The sequence below is a fragment of the Nothobranchius furzeri genome, chromosome 11, assembly GCF_043380555.1.
Source record: "Nothobranchius furzeri strain GRZ-AD chromosome 11, NfurGRZ-RIMD1, whole genome shotgun sequence".
In the NCBI taxonomy this organism is placed as follows: Eukaryota; Metazoa; Chordata; class Actinopteri; order Cyprinodontiformes; family Nothobranchiidae; genus Nothobranchius; species Nothobranchius furzeri.
Window position 1 is genome coordinate 23,937,393 of NC_091751.1, and position 20,911 is coordinate 23,958,303.

Sequence of the window (20,911 nt, forward strand, 5' to 3'; positions counted from 1 at the left end):
GTTTAAACCTTCTGGACATCTTCACAAATATCACACCTGATATTCAAGGGCCATAGTTATACAACTTTGTTCTGAATCCTTACTGAAATACAATAAAAGCTCAGCAAAAAAATACCGTAAATCCTCTAATACAGGCCCGGGCCTGTATTTGACTCTAGCTCATCAAGCTCCAGGCCTTTATTGGAAGGAGGACCAGAATTTGAGGCAGGCCTCAATTTCTATTTGAGCAAAATGAACTAATTGTTCGCTGGAGTTTTTGACAATTAAAATTGCGCCCACATTTTCAAAGTTAAACACATTTCTTTTAACAACGGTAGTTTCTGCTTCAGCCATCTCTCCCCTCCTCCTGCGCAGCGGCCGCAAACTCACTGATGCGCCTGCAGCCTCTCGGAGTTTCTGCTGCTCTAAACATTAAAATAATTATTTCATTTTCTGTTCCTCACTTCTGATTACCTTCAATGGTGTCTGTTTGTTGCAACCACCAGGTACAAAAACTAACTTGTTTTTATTTGACTATTTTTCTGTCCTGCCTGTTTGTTATCTTCCTGCATCTCATCTCAATCCTAAAGAAAAACTGCTACCTGGGTTCATATATATTCACCTCATGAGTTTCCTTTGAACTGCAGTCCTAAAAGATCTACCGACCGCAAAAACAGCGGAGTGTGCGCCAGCCACATCAGTGAGGTGAAGTCACCGAGGACAAAACAGGTGATGCGCCCCGATCCACAGCAGCGAAACACATCAGGCACAAATAAAAGAATAAAAGACAGAAAACATAAAAGGAAATGAGCCGACATGAATGATCGCGTGTTAAATTAGTTTTTGAGATGGCGACACCTAATTTGATAATGTTACTGTGGCCGTGCTCAGGACGCAGATGTCTGGAGCGCGTCAATAATCAGAGCTTTGCATACGCAAGCTGGTTAAGGTTAGGATGGGGGTGAGGGGAAGGTTAAATTGCAAGAGGGGAAAGGTCACAATTTGGTTAAATGTCCGTTTTACGGCGGGTGTCAGTACCGACGCTCTGGCACAGCGCGTTGCCTCCAGACGCGCAGGAGCTTGTCACCTGCTGACAGCAGGCTGCTGTCTTTTCCATGGACTGCATCTTGCTGGTCATTATCACGTGACAGCGACTAGTCGACGACAGGCATAAAAAGTCACTATAGAGCAGTGAAGTCGACTAGTGACTAGTTCATACAACCCCTGCTACTGCTCCCCAGAGTGTTCTGCAGCATAATCAGCACGTTCTCTTTGAACTTGATTTCAAATTTTCGCCTCCTCTTCGTCTCCGCACGGTTAAAGTTACCCTCGCCGTCTATCACTGGCAAGTCAAAAGTGAGACGGATGACACAACCGCCCCCCCTGTGGTACTTGCTTGTTACCACATTCCACCCGGCCACAATGAAAAACCGGCCATTATTCACCTCCGCCGACTCCGACACCGGCCAAAATATGATACCCGACAGTTAATTAAATACAGGCTAATATTAGAGGATTTACGGTAAATAAATAAATAAAGTGTTATTGTTTAAGAAAACCAGACAAGGGCATTGATGCCCGATTTGTTGTGGTGCAGAGTTCCACTTCTCTGCGCAGTGTGTGTGTGTGTGTGTGTCTGCAGGTCTGTAAACATGTCTTAAATTCACCCTCTCACCAGCTGTGCTGCCAGTTCCCAGTCTCTAAAATCATGCATACGCCAGTGTCAGGTTGTTTATTTGTGCACATTTTCCATCAACTTTTCTTTGTAAATTGCAAAGTTTGCGTAGAAAATGACTTGCGCTGTTTGCAGACCCCGTTTTGTGTGTAAGCACCAGGTGCCTCATTTATAAAGCTTGCTTACGTCGGAAAACTGCGTAGATAACTTTCCACCCGGGAGTCTGGGGATCGAATCCTGATCAGACTATTTTTTTATATCCACCACAGATTTCTCTGAAGAACTCATAGGATTGGCGGCTTCAGCAACGCTGTGCCGCTCCGTGGATTTTCTCTTATTTGTTTTTCAAAAGCACTTTCTTTCATTTCTCCACCTCACCCACAAGTACCTCAATTTCTGCTTTCGAAATTGCGCTTCCTTGATCTGCGGTTGTGATCAAAATGTTGCAACAAGCTGGCTTATGTATATGCATGAGATCCACAAGGCACTTTGCATCGACCATTTATGGCAGAAAGTGAGTGTGTTGAGGGCGCGATATGACTAAAAAGCAGCTGAGAACCTCTCTCATTAGTCTCTGATTTATAGAAGAGGAAAGAGAAGAAGAAGAAGAAGAAAATATAATTTCTATAGCGCCTCTCAAGATATAAATCACGAGGCGCTTCACAAAAACAAAAAATGTAAAAATATAAAAAAGAATTTAGAAAATGGTTAAAAATATATTTCAAATGAATAAAAAATAGACAATTGTGATAAAAAAAGTTAAGAAAGAGAGAGCGTGAATAGGAAAGAGGAAAATCTGTGGATCCTGAGGAAGGTGGAATAGGTGGAGAGAGCAGAATAAAGAGAGTGGTGAAGAAGGTCATACAAAAGCCAGCTTGAACAAGTGAGTTTTCAGCTGCTTTTGAAAGGAGTCCACTGATCTCAGGCTCGGGCGGGGGGGGGGGGGGGGGGGGTCCAGAGTCTGGGGGCCACAGCAGCACATGAGCTGTCACCTTTGGTCTAGCCTGGTGCTGCACAACCAGTAGGCTTTGATCACTGGACCTCAGGGACCTGCTGGGGGTGTAGGGACTAAGAAGATCAATGAAAGATGTATAGCCCTATAGACCAAAACCAGGATCTTGAAATGAACCCTGAAGTTGACTGGCAGTCAGTGAAGCTGGAGGAGAAGCGGGGTGATGTGGGTGTATTAGGAGGACTTGGTCAGAAGCCGAGCACAGGCATTCTGAACCACCTGTAGACGGTTCAGGGAGGTTCTGCTCAGACACGTGAAAAGAGAGTTACAGTAGTCTAAGCGTGAGGAGATGGAGGTGTAGATAACAGTCTCAAGTTCAGAGCGAGACACAATGGGACTCAGCTTAGCAATGTTCCTGAGATGGAAGAAGGAAGAGCGAACAAGAGAACTGACATGAGAATCCAGGGTGAGAGCTGGGTCAAAGGTCACGCCAGGATTCCTGATGGAAGGTTTGGTGTGAGAAGCAAGCTGACCAAGAGTCTCTGACTTTGGGAACCAGCTTGTCTGGGGCACAGATGAGGATCTCAGTCTTATCTTTATTCGGCTGTAGAAAGCTCCCAGCCATCCAGGTTTTGATAGAGTCTAAGCAGGTGTGTAACAGCTGCAGCTTAGACATCTCATGGGGCTTAACGGAGATGTGCAGTTGGATGTCATCTGCATAAAGATGGTAGGAGATTCCTTTGAGGGAGCTCAGGAGGTGCTGAAGAGGAAACAGATAGAGGAGGAAGAGCCCCAGCACAGAACCTTGTGGGACACCATGGGTAAGGGAGGTGGTGGAGGACCTAAACTTAGAGACGGCCACCGAAAAGGAGCGCTCAGAAAGATAAGAGGAGAACCACTCCAGAGCAGATCCTGATAGGCCTACCCAGTCTCTTGGCCTCTCCAGTAGCAGGTGATGGTCAACAGTGTCAAAGGCTGCAGTCAGGTCCAGCAGGACCAGAACAGAACAGTCCCCTGCATCACTGTGAGTCAGAAGGTCATTAGAGACCCTAAGAAGAGCTGTTTCAGTAGGATGAGTTCTACAAAAACCTGACTGTAAGCAATCATAGATGTTATGTTCATCAAGAGCAGCTGTGAGTTGTTTAGCCACAACCTTTTCCAAGATCTTGGAGATGAACGGAAGTTTAGAGATGGGTCTGAAACTGCTATGGAGAGACGGGTCAAGACTCTGTTTTTTAAGAAGCGGGTGGATTACAGCGTTCTTAAAATAAGCAGGGACCTGACCAGAAACCAGAGAAGCATTAATAATGGAGAGCACGCTGAGACCGATGGACTGAAAAGCACTTTTAAACAAAGATGAGGGTAAGATGTGGAGGGGGCTTGCAGAGGTCTTCATAGAGTTAACTAGTTAACAGGAGCAAAGCTATCTAGGATGATGGGCCTGGTTGGAGTCGGGAGAGGCAGCGATAAGGCTGAAGGAGAGATGCTAGATCTAACCTTGGTGACTTTGTCCACAAAGAAAGACAAAGTTCTCACAGTCTGCAACAGAGTGGATGGAGGCTGTAGAAGAGGCAGGAGAGACGATGCTGCTGATGGTGTTAAACAGCACCTTGGGGTTCCCTTTGCTCTGGGACACCAGGTTGGAAAAATAGGAAACCCTTGCGTCTCTGACTGCAGAGTTAAAGGATGTCAGAAGATCCTTTAGGTGCAGCAGATGGACGTGGAGATGGGTTTTCTTCCACAAGCGCTCAATTTTTCTGCATTGGTGCTGCAGGCTGCAAAGGCTGTCATTAAACCAGGGAGTAGGGTTCACTGCAGGAACTGATCTGGTTCTGACAGGACAGATGTTGTCCAGAATGGAGAGGCAGTGCTCGTTAAACTGAGAAGTTAAGGAATCTGGGTCGTTATCAGAAGAACAGGGTGGATCAAAAGCAGCAGAAAAATTGCTAGCTGTGCTCTCATTAAGAAAACGAGAACTAACCATACAGCGAGCAGGAGGTGGGGACGCAGAAACTGACAAGTTAAAGAAAATGCAATGGTGATCTGAAATATAAACGTCCTCAGGACAAACACTGTCAGCATTTAGACTCAGGGTAAAAACAAGGTCTAGAGTGTGCCCCTGGTGTGTGTGGGGCCAGAAACATGCTGGGTAAATCTGAAGGAGTCCATGAGGCTGGAGAAATTCATGGCAAAGTGATCGGAGGGATCATCAACGTGGATGTTAAAGTCACCAACAATCACCAGTCTGGACAGCTTCACAGTGGAGGATAGAAAGTCACTAAACTCCTGAAGGAAAGAACTGTTTGGACCAGGTGGACGATAGACCACAGCACAGTAGAACGGGTCCTTACGCCCGACTTTAATCAGCTGCAGTTCAAAGGAAGCAAAGTGACCAGAGGTTGTAGAGCTACATGGAAAATGGTTTCTGAAAACAACAGCTAGGCCTCCACCATGACCAGAACCCCAGGCCTGGCTGGAATGCGGAAGTGGCGCTCAAGTCGCCAAACAAAGGAAAAGAAACTAGAAGATCATGCCAATGTTTACTAGATAAACCACGCTTTAAGAGAAGTCTTATTCTCACCTGGATTCCTGCTCGTTTATCCCTTTTCCTCCTACGTTTTCCCGGGACCGGATAAACATCGCTGGATGCACCCTGGTTGTAGTCGTCGTTTGGCTCCGGGCCAGGGGGCCTCTGGGCCAGTGGGCCACTCAGATAAACAAAGAGGGAGGTACGTCCACGGTGCATCTTGGGCGATCATGAACGAACGAAAGGACAAAAGAGTCTGGCGATCATAGGAGATGGTAGCAGGGACACTACTGAAGAGGATTACAGACAGGAGCAAGGTGGAAAAGAGGAGGTTAGTGGAGAAAAGTTTGAAAAAGTGGCCGATGAGTGCGGCTAAGCCAAGCACAGGCACCATCTTGTTACCGGCCGCTATATAGCGCACCGGTTATAAAGCGGAGATTGCGTGTAGCTGTGCGTACTCCATGTTTATAGGTCACAAACCTACTTGGCGTAAGTACATTTATTTTGCTGAGCTTAAGTACGATTTTGGCAAGGATTCTATGCAATGTTTTTTAAATGAGACCCCCGATGTGTGGGTGGCTTTGGGCCTAACCGGTTAGCCATTGTTGAAGACAATAAGCTTAGACAGTTCTGTATTCAATTTAATTTCAGGTGAAATAATTTCTGCTCTGTTAACTCAGCCTTTTTTCCTGCTAAGATCATCTTTTTGGACAAGAATAATCGTTTCTTCAGAGATTATAAAGTTATCCAGCTTGCATCATTTTTTGTCAGCTTAGCTCATATTAGCCAGCAAGCCACAGCTTAAGAGTCGGAGCTTACTCTCCCGGTTCAAAAGGAACACAGCAGATTTTAGCTCCAGTTTAACCATAAGTCTGTTAAACCAGCAGGTAGAAGTACAGTAACACAGTTACAGGTTTATCTGGGATGATCGATGGGAAAGGCTCACATCCATCTGGACCAGAATCTCTCTCCACAAAACAGTTTTTTCCTCTCTGCGGTCGGACTCATGAATGACCTGCCCACTCCAGCTGCATTGTTTCAGTCACCTGACCCTTTGTTGTGTTTGCACCTGAACAGACCTGCTCTGACCAGTACCTACACTGACTTATGGGCCATTCCCATCTGTACCGGGTCGGCCTGGGCCGGGTAGCCCCAGTCGGTCCCAGCCTGGCCCGGTTGATTCCACACATCCTTGTCTTAAGCCCATGTGGGCTGATTCTACCCACCAATCAGAGGCTTGCTCTAATGGAAGGTGTGGATTTGCTGTCAGCAGTGGGTGTGTTGGCCCTGGTCGGCCTGAAGCAGACCCCCTCGAGAAGAGGGCTGAGAATGAGCCTTGGTTGGCCCGGAAAAATACCAGGCCACCCAGATATGTAAACAACCTACGCTACCCGGCCCGGGCCGACCCGGTACAGATGGGAATGGCCCAATATATACACATTTACATATACACGTGTATAGTAGACACTCTCTAATTATTGCCTGTGTTTATTTTGTAATTCAAATATTTGCTTATCATTTATTTTTTCCAGCACCAACTACCGCTGCAATTTCCTAATGTGATTTTCACACACATGGCAATTAACCCCGTCTGATTCAGATTCTGAAACGTCTGGAATCTGTTCAGGAACATTTGACATAAATGAGTGAAGACATATTGATGCTTTTCTTCTCACACACTGTGGGCCTCGTTAGGAGCAGTTAGTCACATGATGAGTGGCTATGACCACAGTTCAGCAACTGCAAATGTGGCAGCCAAAATGATAGATTTGATCAAAATATCTGTCTTAATGCTCCAGGGAGTCAGACAAATAATCAGTTATAAATTACTTATCAACTAAATGTTGAACCTTAAACTCTCGGTCCGCCCTTCACCTTTGAGTTGGCGAAATCCAGCTCAGCTGTTAGCTGTGGAGGTGAGAGACTAAAACTCTTATTTTAAAGGTTTGGTTGACTGAAAAACCATTTTTTTATTGTTATTTCTGATTATAATCAATCATGCAGACTGAACATGAAAACAGTTTACTACACCTATCTTCTGCGTTATCTTCTGGTAGAAAATAGACGGTGAAATGCTAGGATCTGAAAATCCTCACATATCTATGTCACACTGTGAATTAGCATTCACGGTCTCATGCCCATCCACAGGAAGGCTTTTTAAAAAAAGGTTTACAGCGAGGAGAGAGAGTGGAGAGTGTGTTGGTGATAGTGATTTTGCAACATGGCTGAACGCATTCTGTTAGCCAATCAGAAGCTAGGTGTGTGCATATCATTAATAATAATGAGCAATCCAGCAATTTTCTGCATCTCAGAACAGAAGCATCATAGCTTATTTATTTATTTTTTTATGACTCATAAGTGATTGATTTACACTAGAGAACACTACAGCTGTATTGAATTAATGAGTGAATGACACCTTTAAGTGTTGAAATGTAATTGTAATTGTAAATCAGAAACGTAAGTGAATGGTTATGACCGTAGTTGGGAGTCTAAGACAGCCACGAGTCGATGAAACTGGAATTAGTCTCTTTACGCTGCTTTCAAATCAGTTTGGAGCTCATACAGCTGTGTGAGCTTTGTGTGAAGATTTATTTAGTTAGAAATGACATCTTTCTCTAAATTGGGCTAAATATGTCCCAAAAGTAAAACGTTTGAAGTTTTCTAAACGCTCTAATCTAGTCTTAGATGACAAACTCAAGCCTTCTTGTTTTAATCAACTCACAGCTTCCCACTGAGCTAAACAGCCACGATAGTCCTACAGAACTTTAATACATAAAAATGTGTAAAATATGTCTGCAGTTAATCGCATCTGGTGAATGTAGAACAATTAAGCGCCTGTGTTAAAAGTACGTCTGTTAGAGGGAGTTCATCTAAAACAAACCAAAACCACCCAGAAAACCGAAGATAAGCAGAGGTCAGAATTAAGTATTCATCATGACACACAGCAAACGGTCTTCCAATCAGAAGACATGCAGCCACCAAACAAAGTGTAGAAGAAAATAAACAACTGGGTCTGCTCCATTGTTTGCTTTTGATGGGCTGCCTGACTCCCCAGTGTGGCATCCAGTGACAGGCCTGCACAGCACTCAGCTTTTGATTTGTGAGTCTCTCCCATTGCTCAAAAAGCCCGAAGGCTGTTTGACTGAATTAGGAGCTGGAGTGTTATCTCCCCAAAGGAGGCAGACTACTGATTGCTGCCCTCATTGGTAGTGAGGAGCACGTTTGCTGGGTGTAATAGCTGCCATAGAAACCACATCAGCCAAGTAATTGTTCAGGCAACCTCAGAAAATTAAGAGGACAACATAAAAACGTGTTTTCTTGGCTTCTGCTCGATTCTCTGGGGCTAAATTTTTTTTTATTAAATATTTGATTTGTGGTTCCGCGGTTCCACAGAATGTTGGACCAGACATCAGGTGGAGTTTTCTTCCTTCCTTTTCCCATTTGTTTAAGATGCTGCAATAGCTGCATGTTACAGCGTTGGAGGTAACCGTACGCTGTACCTTTTTATTATGCAGCGGCTGACCAAGACTCTGTATCTCTGCTATGTTACAGGGTAAGTTTATGGACTACCACGTGTGAATGATACGCTTTACACAGAACTTTTCAGTCATTTAAGGCTGATTTTAAATTTCCAATATGTTACACCTCCACCTTAAAGGTGCAGTCTGTTTTTTGAAAAAAATCATTCAAGCAAGTCACATTTTGGAAAAAAAGCAGTGCCGTGTCCAGGCCCCGTAAAGTGGGGTGGCCCAGGTGGGGCACTTGTTCATGCATAGATGGCACCTACGGTTATGCTATCTATTTATGTATTTGAGGGGGGGGGGGGGGGGGGGGGGGTAGCATTGCATTCTGTTTTTTATTTATTTTTTTATTTATTTTTGTTCTTCTTTGAACTGTTTTGTGATGGTTAGGAAGCTACTTCTTGGTGCATTACGGCCACCATCTGGAGTGGAGAGGGACCAGGACTCTAATTGCTATTTTTTATCAATATGAAAAAATAATATAGAATACTAATAATAATAATGAGACAGAAATGTTCTGTAGGCCTGGGGCTAGAAACCCAACATGCTGCCACCTATTGTTATGGCGTTCAGTGTTTCCCTTAGAAACTAGAATCGCTGCTGTCCGTTGTCCGTGAGAAGGGAAGGGGAGGGGTGTCTCGTAGGTGTGGCGCTGGAATTTCGGCTGTGGTGCAGCGCCATGCCTGAGCCTGTATTGGGGAAACACTGGTGTTTAGGGCTGCAGCTATCGAATATTTTTGTAATCGAGTACTCTATCGAATATTTTTTTCGATTAATCGAGTACTCTAATAAATTACCCCTTTGTGTTTGTAAACCATTATATCAAATAGCATGTTATAATTATGAAAGACCTCTTAAAATGAGCAAGCAGTTGCCAGTTATTCTTCAAGTTTTATTCAAAATTAGTTTGCAAAACTTCAGCACTTCAACTTTACTTCACAGTAAACAAATGGCTGTGCAAAAAATAAGTACACAACCTGAGCCGATTTTCCCCTCGTGCGAGAATCTGCTAGCCTGCAAGCCAGAGGATAACTGTTGAAGTAGCGCTGCGGGCGGCTGCGGCCCAAACAGAACCTGAACCGCTCACGGCGCATGCGCAAACAGCTCGCCGGCTGTTTCCCTATTAACACACGTCCGTTTTAATTTCAACACTTTTTTTCTCACACAATAACAAGGATTGTCGAGAAAGCATGTTTGCCGTGGTTTTGTCAAATTATACTGATCACAAAACATTTATTTACTTTCTTTCGTTTTCCTCTCATAAATACCAGTAATCCTGCAGCAATCCCGAGGGACAACAAATATCAATAACAACACAATAAAAAGTCCGACGTTTTGTGTAAAAATGCTATTTTTTAGCACATTTTAAGTCCGACGTGTTGCTACCAGACGTACGGTGTGAGCTGAAACTGAGTGCTACAAACGAAAAAGTCGCAGTGTCCGCAGAATATATAGAAATACGGGCTAAAAAGCATTATCTTGTAGAGGCTCCGAGTCCGCTTGCAGAAGTGACATTTACAGGTGCTGCAGCATGGAGGATGTGGTGTTGTGGTAGGCTTAATCCATTTTACAGTATTTTCACTGGACTACGTTTTCCACCTTACGACGTGAAAAATGGTCCCACATCTTGACATTTTCTGTCTTTTTCGCACTCCACCGGGATCCACGTTGTCCGCCATAGCTTAAGATAAAGTTAAGTTACATTCCCTACTCGCGTGTGCGATTCAGTCCAGTGGGCATGTGCGTCACTTATTTCAGTCCGGGTGAAACATGACCACGGGCGACTGCAAAGCCATGAATTAATTAAATATGAATTAAACGAATCCTCGAGGCAGAGAATTTGACTCGAGGATTTTTTGTACTCGAATTATTCGAGGTACTCGAGGAATCGTTTCAGCCCTACTGGTGTTTACAACCCTAAGCCTTTTTTGGACAATGTAAAATAAATTTCAATGGAACTCAGTGGGGTGGAACCTGGGGAGGCCAATCAGATTCCAGGGGTGGCATCTGCTACCCCACGCCTCCCCCTGAACACTCCTGGGAAAAAAAAAATTCAAAGGCCCTGACGCCGTTTCTTCACGCACGAGCAGACACACAACTGTTCAGATCTAAACTTCCAAAACGAACTCTGAACAGAACGAAACTTCCTCACACTTGGTTCACGTTCCGCCCAATGTGGCATGCTAGCATATATAGTGTGTGGTGCTTTTATGGTGACACAGGGTTTCCCCCCAGAAAATGAGTTAAGCCTGGCGGATTCGGCCGTCGGGGGGGGGGGGGTCGTGCACTCCGTCCCGCAGCGCTCCTCCGTGAGAGCGGGGGTGGGGTGGTTGCACACGTTCCGCTGCTGTTTCTCACTATATCAGCTGATGGAGGGCTCTAGTTTCATTGCACCGTTCGTGTCAGCGGACACGGTAGGGTCCGGGAGTGGGGCGGGGCATGTCGCTTAGCCTGGCGAGTGGCCAAGCAAAGCCTGGCCAGCTGCCAGGCTTATAAAGCGCTGGGGGAAACCCTGGTGACAAATAGGGCAGTTTTTAACTTTAGATGAGAATGCCTCACCACCAACATGTAGAAGCCCAAACTAAACTCAGTGGGACCGGCACACACAAACAAACAAACAAACAAACACACGCACAACTGGTTTTCCAGCTTCCTGTTCGGCTACTCGGCCAAGAACGTGTGTTTCGTGCACTAGGAGGTGTATGGGTAGACGGGGAGAAGTGGTCAGAGGAAGAGTTTGATGGATGGATTATGAACCAATCAAAAGCGACATGCTAAATGATTGAATGAAGTTTTTCCAGGATTGTACATTTCAGAAGTGAATAAAACTATTTTTTATTTTATTTTTTATTTTAACGGGTTGCCATCGGTATGTGAAGAACATTTCAAGTAAAATGGCAAAAGATGCTCCTGAAAAACATCTTTACCTTTTCATTTGTAGCAAGGCATTCCTGCAAATGTAGCAGACACCTACTTAGCTTATTAAATGTATTTTTCAACCTGATCAATCAGTCATATGAAGGAAACGTGGACAGACAGAGCTGGTTAAAAGCAAAGAAGAGCTACTACGGGAGCCCGGGAGGTTCAAACAGGAAGCCAGTAGGAATTAAAATGTGTTGTCCAGGAATGAACCTCGCCTCTGATAAGATCGATATGTTCTAACAGAAGGATAAATGAAAATACACAAAATAAATAAAATAATAAATATATTTGACCAATTCCTTTATATTATAGACCACAATTCCTTTATATTATATACCACAATTCCTTTATATTATATACCACAATTGCTTTATATTATATACCACAATTCCTTTATATTATATACCACAATTCCTTTATATTATATACCACAATTCCTTTATATTATATACCACAATTCCTTTATATTATATACCACAATTCCTTTGTATTATATACCACAATTCCTTTATATTATATACCACAATTCCTTTATATTATATACCACAATTCCTTTATATTATATACCACAATTCCTTTATATTATATACCACAATTCCTTTATATTATATACCACAATTCCTTTATATTATATACCACAATTCCTTTATATTATATACCACAATTCCTTTATATAATATACCACAATTCCTTTATATTATATACCACAATTCTTTTATATTATATACCACAATTCCTTTATATTATATACCACAATTCTTTTATATTATATACCACAATTCCTTTATATTATATACCAAAATTCCTTTATATTATATACCACAATTCTTTTATATTATATACCACAATTCCTTTATATTATATACCACAATTCTTTTATATTATATACCACAATTCCTTTATATTATATACCACAATTCTTTTATATTATATACCAAAATTCCTTTATATTATATACCAAAATTCTTTTATATTATATACCACAATTCCTTTATATTATATACCAAAATTCCTTTATATTATATACCACAATTCCTTTATATTATATACCACTATCAGTTATAGAAATGTGACCCGACTGGACGCAGGCCTTATGGATCATAATTAATTCGACTGTGGCCAGCAGGGCGTTTTAGAAGAGCTCTTGTAACGTTTCACTACTTCAGTCTCAATCTCATCAGACCACGTCTGACTTAATTATTACTTAATAAGCGAAGTGCTGTTTATGAAGGTCTGGTTCCTTCTGAAGGAGGTAGACACAAGTCAGGACGTTTATTACATCATTAACCCCAAAACGGCTGTGGGCTTTGTGATTCCAGGGTGCTACGGTGTGGACGGAGAGAGCGACTCTATCATGAGCTCGGCCTCTGAGAATTCCACCGAGCCATGGTTCTGTGACGCCTGCAAGAACGGCGTGACTCCCAGCTGTGAGCTGTGCCCAAACCAAGATGGCATCTTCAAGGAAACCGATGCCGGAAGGTGAGGAGTCGTACCCGTTTAACGGGGACCAGGACACTTAACCCTCAGAAAGAAATAATAGCTAATGGCCCGCTCCACCAAAGGCAGCAGGCGGCTTTCTAAAGCCAGCGTGTTGTTTATTCACCGCCTAGGAAAAAGGAAGTTGGATTGAGAGAGAGAGAGAGAGAAAACTTGTAGAAGAAGGAGGAAGGGAGATGAAGGGAATGGAAAAGATAGAGGAGGAAAAAGAGTGAGAGAAAAGAGTGTGTTATGTGAAGCATGGAGACTTCAGCCACGTTATCGCTGATAGTGCTCCTCAGCCAGGCTGCAGCCGAATTTACTACTTCACTAGAGCATGAAAAACACAGCAAATTAAACTGTGAAGCGGCTGCTTGCTAGAGATGGATATCTTTATATTGGACTTCGGATTCTCTTCCCTAAAGTCCGCATTTGAAATTGTGTCACACCAAACTGTAGCCACAATCTGGGGCTCCACTAATCTATCAGCTCTTTCTTTTTTTGAAGTCTCTGAGCGGCTCGCTGCAGCCAATTTAAGAATATTAGCCTGCCTATTGTCTGCTGCAGCTTCTTGTACTAAATGCAAGAATAATCCACAGTCATGCATTTTAATTAGTGTCAATTCATCCATCTTTGGTAACCGCCTCTTCCTGTGAGGGACCCAGGAGGTCTACTTTCAGTCGTCACTGGACGAGAGACGGAGACACCATGGACAGGGACACATGGAGACAAGTGAAACGGGTTGTCGCACAACTAGTGAGAGTGTGCGTGGGTAGTGATGCATGTTTGGGTTTGTGGGAGGAGACGCACACGCTGCCATTGAGCACCATCGGGCCCTCCGACCACCGCCAACACGGGCAGGTCAAGTGTCTTGCTCAAGGACACAGCAACAGAGTGACTAGCAGGGAGTAGGGTTTGAACCATCAACCCTCTATTATGTTCCCTTGTGTTTTCAGGTGGGTGCACATGGTTTGTGCGCTTTACGTCCCCGGAGTGGCGTTTGGAGACATCGATAAACTGAGACCAGTGACGCTCACCGAGATGAATTATTCAAAGTATGGAGCCAAGGCAAGTTCTCATTCTCACATCCTGGCTGGGACGGGCGCGGGTGATCAAACCTTCAACACCTGCAACGGGAGGACATAGTTTTAGTGTCAGGTATTTGAGGTTCCCACTGCAATGACCTGATGTCCCAGGATGAGTCCAGAGAACTGAAACTAAACTAAAAACGATCGGTAAATCTGGAAAACACTCCGATACCCGATCAAGTGAAAGTTTATGTTTATGTGTTTAGCAGACGCTTTTGTCCAAAGCGACGTACAAGTGATAATCGGCATGTTGCCCTTGACAATAACAACAACAACTTGATGTCAGTCATGGAGAGGAGGGAACAAGGAGTGGACAGTAGAGAGGGGGGGCGGGTGCAGGGAGGGTGCTAGTTTAGAAGATGCTCTCTGAAGAGCACGGTCTTCAGGAGTTTCTCAAGTTCTGTTCGCAGGAGCCGTGTCTGCTGATTTCTGCCATTTCAAGCATTGTTTATGTTTTTCTGTTTGACGTTTGTTGCGTGAAGGAGTGCAGCTTCTGTGAGGACTCCCGCTTCTCCAGGACAGGGGTGTGCATCAGCTGTGATGCAGGAATGTGTCGCTCCTACTTTCATGTCACCTGTGCACAAAAAGAGGGACTTCTATCTGAGGCTGCAGCCGAGGAGGTGAGGCATGATGGAAAACATAACCCATCACTGATCTTGGTGACCGAGGGATTAGCAGCAAATCTTCCACTAGTAACTCTTACTTCTACTGCTCTAAACCAAGTTTCTTCATAAAAAACTAGCAGGTATCTTTGCTACGTTCATTCTGTGTTTTCTATCAGAATTTATTTTGTGTGATTCTTCGTCATGCACAGAAAAAGAAGAGATTGTTTTTACCTTAGCTGACATGTTTCTGCGCCCACTGCCGCCTTCGCCAAAGCCATCGCCAATGTTGGTGGCGTCACTTCCGTTTAACAGCGGGCAGCAGAAGATGACATCACCCTCTACTGCCTGCGCCTTCTCTGTTGATCACTATGTCCCTTGAGTGGTCCGGTGTTTAAACTCCTTCGTTCTTCAAATTCAAAGATACTTTTTTAATCCCAGAGGGAAATTATCTCAGTCGCTTCTTTGATCCATCTTTTGAATTTCTGTTGTTCTGTTTATGATCCGTGTGCTGTCCCAGTCTAGCTAAGGTCAAAACAACTTCTCCGGTTCTGTGTTTGACGAAGAACCACAAAAACTGAACCAAGCATTTATCTTAGTTCCCTTTATTTAACATGAACTTTGGGTATTACCATTTACTATAAATACAAATTTTTCTGTTGTATTTATAGTGTGTCAATTGGAGCTTAACAAAAAGCTTTTAATTGTTAATTTTTCTAATTTTAAATAAAACTTTAAATTACATGTCCCCGTGATGTTGGTAGTTGAGTCTGCACACGGTCTGATCTTCTGGATGTGTACGATATGAACAAGTTCCAGGTTAACTGTTGTCTGTTGTTACACATCTACACTGTTTCATCATCAGTCTAATGACCCAAGGGAGGTTACAGGGAAACAGCCGGCTGTGGGGTTGTCAGTTTTCTCCTTTTATTAAAACCAAATGAGGGACATAGTCCCTGTTTACAATGTGAGTTTGAGGTTGCTGTGTCTCTGGCGAGCTAACGCTAACGGAAAAAAGCTCTAGTGTTGTTAACAAAACCAAAGCGAGTAAACAGGAGCGACCCAGAAGCTGTTTCTTGTACCCCTTTCATGTGAGCACACGCGAGTATAGAAGAAATACAGTCACACCAGAATATGGTTTTCATAGACATAGAATTTTTATTTTATGAAATTTTTTTATTTGAAAGTTTTTATTTAAATGACACCAGCAAAGATTTCATCCATAAAAATTCAACAGCAAATAAAGTGACCTCCTGGTGACCCAAGCCAAAGCAATCGTCACTCAGTCGAGTCGACACCTCGCTGGTGTCACATGATCAGTGAATTGTTATTTAATTGGCTAAAAGCCACTCGACTCGATCGGGTGATGATTGCTTCGGCTTGGGTCAGCAGGAGGTCACTTCATCTGTTGTTGAATTTTTTAGATGAAATTTGAGCGAATGTATTTTACGTAAAAATATCAATGACATAGTTTCAAAGAATAAAAATTCAATGTTTAAATAAATTTATGTTCTGGTGAGACTATTTTTTCCATACACAAGGGTCTACAAGTCTTTATATGTACTTTAAATTAAACATGTCTGCCAGTCTCCCTGTCTTCAAAGTGTGCTTACACCAGGTCCAAAGTTAGCTTAAAGATGCCCACGTTCTCCCGTCATGAAAACGTTTGCGTAGAAAACAACCCGCGTAAATCCCAGACCCTGTTTTGTAGTTTAGTACGCTTTATAAATCCTGAACCGTCTGGGTCTTCAGCCCCACAATTCCACCTCTGTTTTGTACTTTAGTTCTTTCTTTTCACTGAGAATCAAACAGATTTGTCTCTTTTGATTTCTTAAAGCAAACAGAATCGGAACCAGACCTGTAGAGATCTGTGTGTTTCCGTAAAACAAGTCAGAGAAAGAGTTAGTTTTAGACTGGGTTAAAACGGTGTTTTTCATTGTTTACGTTTCTGCAGGACATTGCTGATCCATTCTTTGCGTACTGCAAGCAACACGCAGACCGCTTTGACAGGAAATGGAAAAGGAAGAATTATCTGGCTTTGCAGTCCTACTGTAAAGTCTCTCTGCAGGAGAGAGAGAAGCAGCTCACTCCTGAGGCTCAGGTATCGTCTTTTCACATTTGTGCTTTGGCTCAAATATTCTCACACGACGAGCTGCTAACGGGTCTGTTTGTGTCCCACCTGCAGGCCAGAATATCCACCCGCCTGCAGCAGTACCGAGCTAAAGGAGAGCTGTCCAGGAACACCCGACCCCAGGCCTGGGTGCCTCGTGAGAAGCTGCCCCGACCTCTGACCTCTAGCGCTTCAGCCATTAGAAAGCTGATGAGGAAGGCAGAGCTGATGGGCATCAGCACAGATATTTTCCCCGTTGACACATCTGATGCCAACGCTAGCATGGATGGACGCCGGAAACACAAGCAGCCTGCCCTAACTGCAGACTTCGTTAACTACTACCTGGGTGAGACGACTAACCCTAACCCTACATGTTGAGTCACGTTCTGCTGGGACGCTAACACCCACACCCACCTCAGGGCTTTATTAGGTTCCATTACAACAACACATCAGCTGGTTCAAAAACTCTGTGATATGATGTGAAAATGTTCGTGCTTGAGCGTCCACATGTTCTAAAATGTCAGGTCCAGATTCAAGTTGATTGTTTGCAGCATTTTTATTTTTATTCAATCAGATGAGTCTATTCAGAACTCATTCTCATTTACGACGACAATCTGGCCAAGAGGCAGCGACAGCAGACACATAGTTAGCTTTACATCAGAGAATAACAGAGAAGATAAAAACATACAAGATCAAAATAAGATAACAGTATAGAAAAGTATTTTTAAAAAGACCAGTTCTCATCTACAATGTGTACGCGCAATCAAAACAGACTTAAAACCGTCTTTAAGGACTCAGAAGCACATTGATCCGATGCAATGAATTATTGAAGGAAGATAATGGCATGTAGTGAGCTTTAGTGATTTTTGCAGCTCATTCCAGTCGTTGGGTAGCCTAGTGAACTAGACCAAATTCTTGCTTTGCAAAGAATGGTCTAGGCATGCTCCTTTAGAACCTCAGCAGCTCCTACCAGGACTCTGGCTAGCCAATCACTATGGCGTCAGACCCGTGCCACAACCCGTGCACGCGGATTGGGTCCACATCACGCGTGTGAACGGGACTCGCGAGTGAAAATATACATGGAGAGAGGTCATTTGTGCACTGAGAGGGAGCAAACTGTGTCTGTGAGCGCACAAGGATGTGCACAAGTGACAAACCTGCGTGCGCGCGTTGCCAATGGGACTCAGCTTAGCAATGTTCCTGAGATGGAAGAAGGAAGAGCGAACAAGAGAACTGACATGAGAATCCAGGGTGAGAGCTGGGTCAAAGGTCACGCCATGATTCCTGACGGAAGGTTTGGTGTGAGAAGCAAGCTGACCAAGAGAGTCTCTGACTTTGGGAACCAGCTTGTCTGGGGCACAGATGAGGATCTCAGTCTTATCTTCATTCAGCTGTAGAAAGCTCCCAGCCATCCAGGTTTTGATAGTCTAAGCAGGAGTGTAGAAGCTGCAGCTTAGACATCTCATGGGGCTTAAAGGAGATGCACAGTTGGATTTCATCTGCATAAAGATGGTAGGAGATTCATTTAAAGGAGCTCAGGATGTGCTGAAGAGGAAGCAGATAGAGATGTAGTCAATCCGCCAGCTGTCTAAGTCTGTAGTGGCATAACTAAAGAGATGAGCCTTTAACAGGAAGAAACCTTCAGAGGATCCTGGCTCAGAATGAGCAGCCATCATCCACGACCCACTGGGGTTTCAGAAGACAGAGCACACACACACACACACACACACACACACACACACACACACACACGCACGCGCACACACACACAAAGTATATCGTATCACAAATAAAGGGATGAACCAGGATGACCCAAGCTAACTAGACCGGGTGCCCTGCTCCTGGATGAAAGCTGGAAGTTAGCTCCACCTTAGAATTTTTGATGAGGCAAGGCAGCTTTATTTGTATAGCACATTTCATACACAGAGGCAGTTCAGTGTGCTTTCCATTTAGCAAAAATAGAAATAACTTGAATCAATGTGACAGCACAGTTAAAATACACACATTAAATTTAGATTTTAAATTTTAAAAGAAAGAGACAAACTTGTGAGCAAATACAGTGAAGAACGTGAAGCACAAGAGCAGTCATTCAAAGGCTGATGAATACATGAAGTTTTTCAATTTTGATGTAAAAGTTCTAGATTTGGTCTGCGCAGTGGCGCAGTGGTTAGAGCTGTTGCCTTACAGCAAGAAGGTCCTCGGTTTGCTTCCCGGCCTGGGGTCTGTCTGCATGGAGTACCTTCATGATGTACCGAAAAAGGCTTTCCATGGGTAGCATGACATCACGTGTGAAGGGGTCAATAGGTTAAGCGGTTGGTTTGTTGGATGCATCGACATACATATACTGGACAATGGGTTTCCATAGACTCCAATAATAAGTTTTTGTGCTAAAATGGGAGGTGGCCAACACCGCCATTTTGACCGTGTCACAGATTCCGTCAAGCCCAGACAATTCCATAAAAGGGAAGAGAGGAGGAGCTGAGGGTGGGGCTGTAAGGCTGGGATCAACTGACGACACCCGGTCGAACTAGCTACAAGCTAACCTGAAGCTAACCTAAAGCTAATGCGGAGGTGGGAGCTAAGCTAACGGAGGTAGCAACCTAGCTACAACCGGAGTTAACTGTGCACAACACCAGAGCTTCTGAGTCAGAGATACGCCGGGCTGACCGCTGGGTAAAACCGGGTGGAACACAGAGGTCTCCGAGACCTCCACAAGCCGGCAGCCGCACAGCAGACAAGCGTCGCTGCGATCTGAGATGCGCAGAGCTGCCGCTGGGGAGAACCGGGTGGAAAGGTTTCCATCCCAGAGCTCCACAAGCCGTCAGCCCGCGCAGCAGACAGAAGCCGGCTCATGCGTCCCTGATAGAAGTCCTGTAGTCCTGGACTTATTTTCACACAAAACCTAAAATAATGTTTCCCCCTGTTTGAAAATGAGCGTGTTCTTGGTATCAAAATGCGTCTTTAAGATTCACGGGCATCACGTGAAATCCATGGCACAAAACAAGCGGAAATAGAAGATAGTCTTTTAAGCCCCACTGACTTGCATTCACTTTTCCGTTTTTCCGGGGGCCCATGGTGCGGAAGTAGATGGGTGTGACTTAAGCTCCCTATGAGTAAAACGAAGGGACTTACTCTAAATCCAGACAGGTATTCAATAATGTAGTTTACCAACAAAATTATAACCTTTCTTGTCTATTTTTTATAATCCTGAAAAATTAAAGATGTGAATCACTGGTTTGGTAAATGGTAAATGGTAAATGGTAAATGGCCTGTACTTGACATAGCGCCTTCTAGAGTCCTGGAACCCCCCAAGGCGCTTTACAACACAATCAGTCATTCACCCATTCACACACACATTCACACACTGGTGGGGATGAGCTACGATGTAGCCACAGCTGCCCTGGGGCGCACTGACAGAGGCGAGGCTGCCGAGCACTGGCGCCACCGGTCCCTCCGACCACCACCAGCAGGCAACGTGGGTTAAGTGTCTTGCCCAAGGACACAGCAACAGACTGCGCGGGGTTCAAACCTGCAACCTTCCGATTACGGGGCGAGCACTTAACTCCTGTGCCACCGTTACCCTACATCAATACATTAAAGCCTAGGGCAAACCTTGGACAGACGTGCCTGCACCTCCCCCGTGCTGCACCTACGTCGTCATTTGAAATGGAAAGCCATTGTAGTTAATAAGAGTGGCTACACGGGGAGGCTCGCTGGAGTTTTTGACAATTAAACTTGTGCCCACATTTCCAAAGTTTAAACACATCTCTTTAAACAACGGTAGTTTCTGCATCTTTACTGTTCCCCTGCTTCAGCCCTCTTCCCCCCTCCCCCTGCGCAGCGGCCGCAAACTCACCGGAGCGCCTGCAGCCTCTCGGAGTTCCTGCTGCTCTAAACATTAAAATAATTATTTCATTTTCTGTTCCTCACTTCTGATTACCTTCAATGGTGTCTGTTTGTTGCAACCACCAGGTACAAAAACTAACTTGTTTTTATTTGACTATTTTTCTGTCCTGCCTGTTTATTATCTTCCTGCATCTCCTCTCAATCCTAAAGAGA

The 20,911-nt window shown here is 44.1% G+C and overlaps 1 protein-coding gene across 5 annotated transcripts in view; it reads left to right on the forward strand.

The window, feature by feature from the left end:
• phf14 (PHD finger protein 14) overlaps positions 1-20,911 on the forward strand; it is a 193,119-nt gene that overhangs the window by 39,101 nt on the left and 133,107 nt on the right. For all 5 annotated transcript variants that reach the window (XM_054745836.2, XM_054745831.2, XM_054745829.2 and 2 more), the window contains exons 5-9: positions 12,896-13,055; positions 14,009-14,120; positions 14,623-14,760; positions 16,697-16,843; positions 16,928-17,198. In XM_054745836.2, the coding sequence (XP_054601811.1) occupies positions 12,896-13,055; positions 14,009-14,120; positions 14,623-14,760; positions 16,697-16,843; positions 16,928-17,198 (828 nt within the window). The remainder of the gene's footprint in view (positions 1-12,895; positions 13,056-14,008; positions 14,121-14,622; positions 14,761-16,696; positions 16,844-16,927; positions 17,199-20,911) is intronic.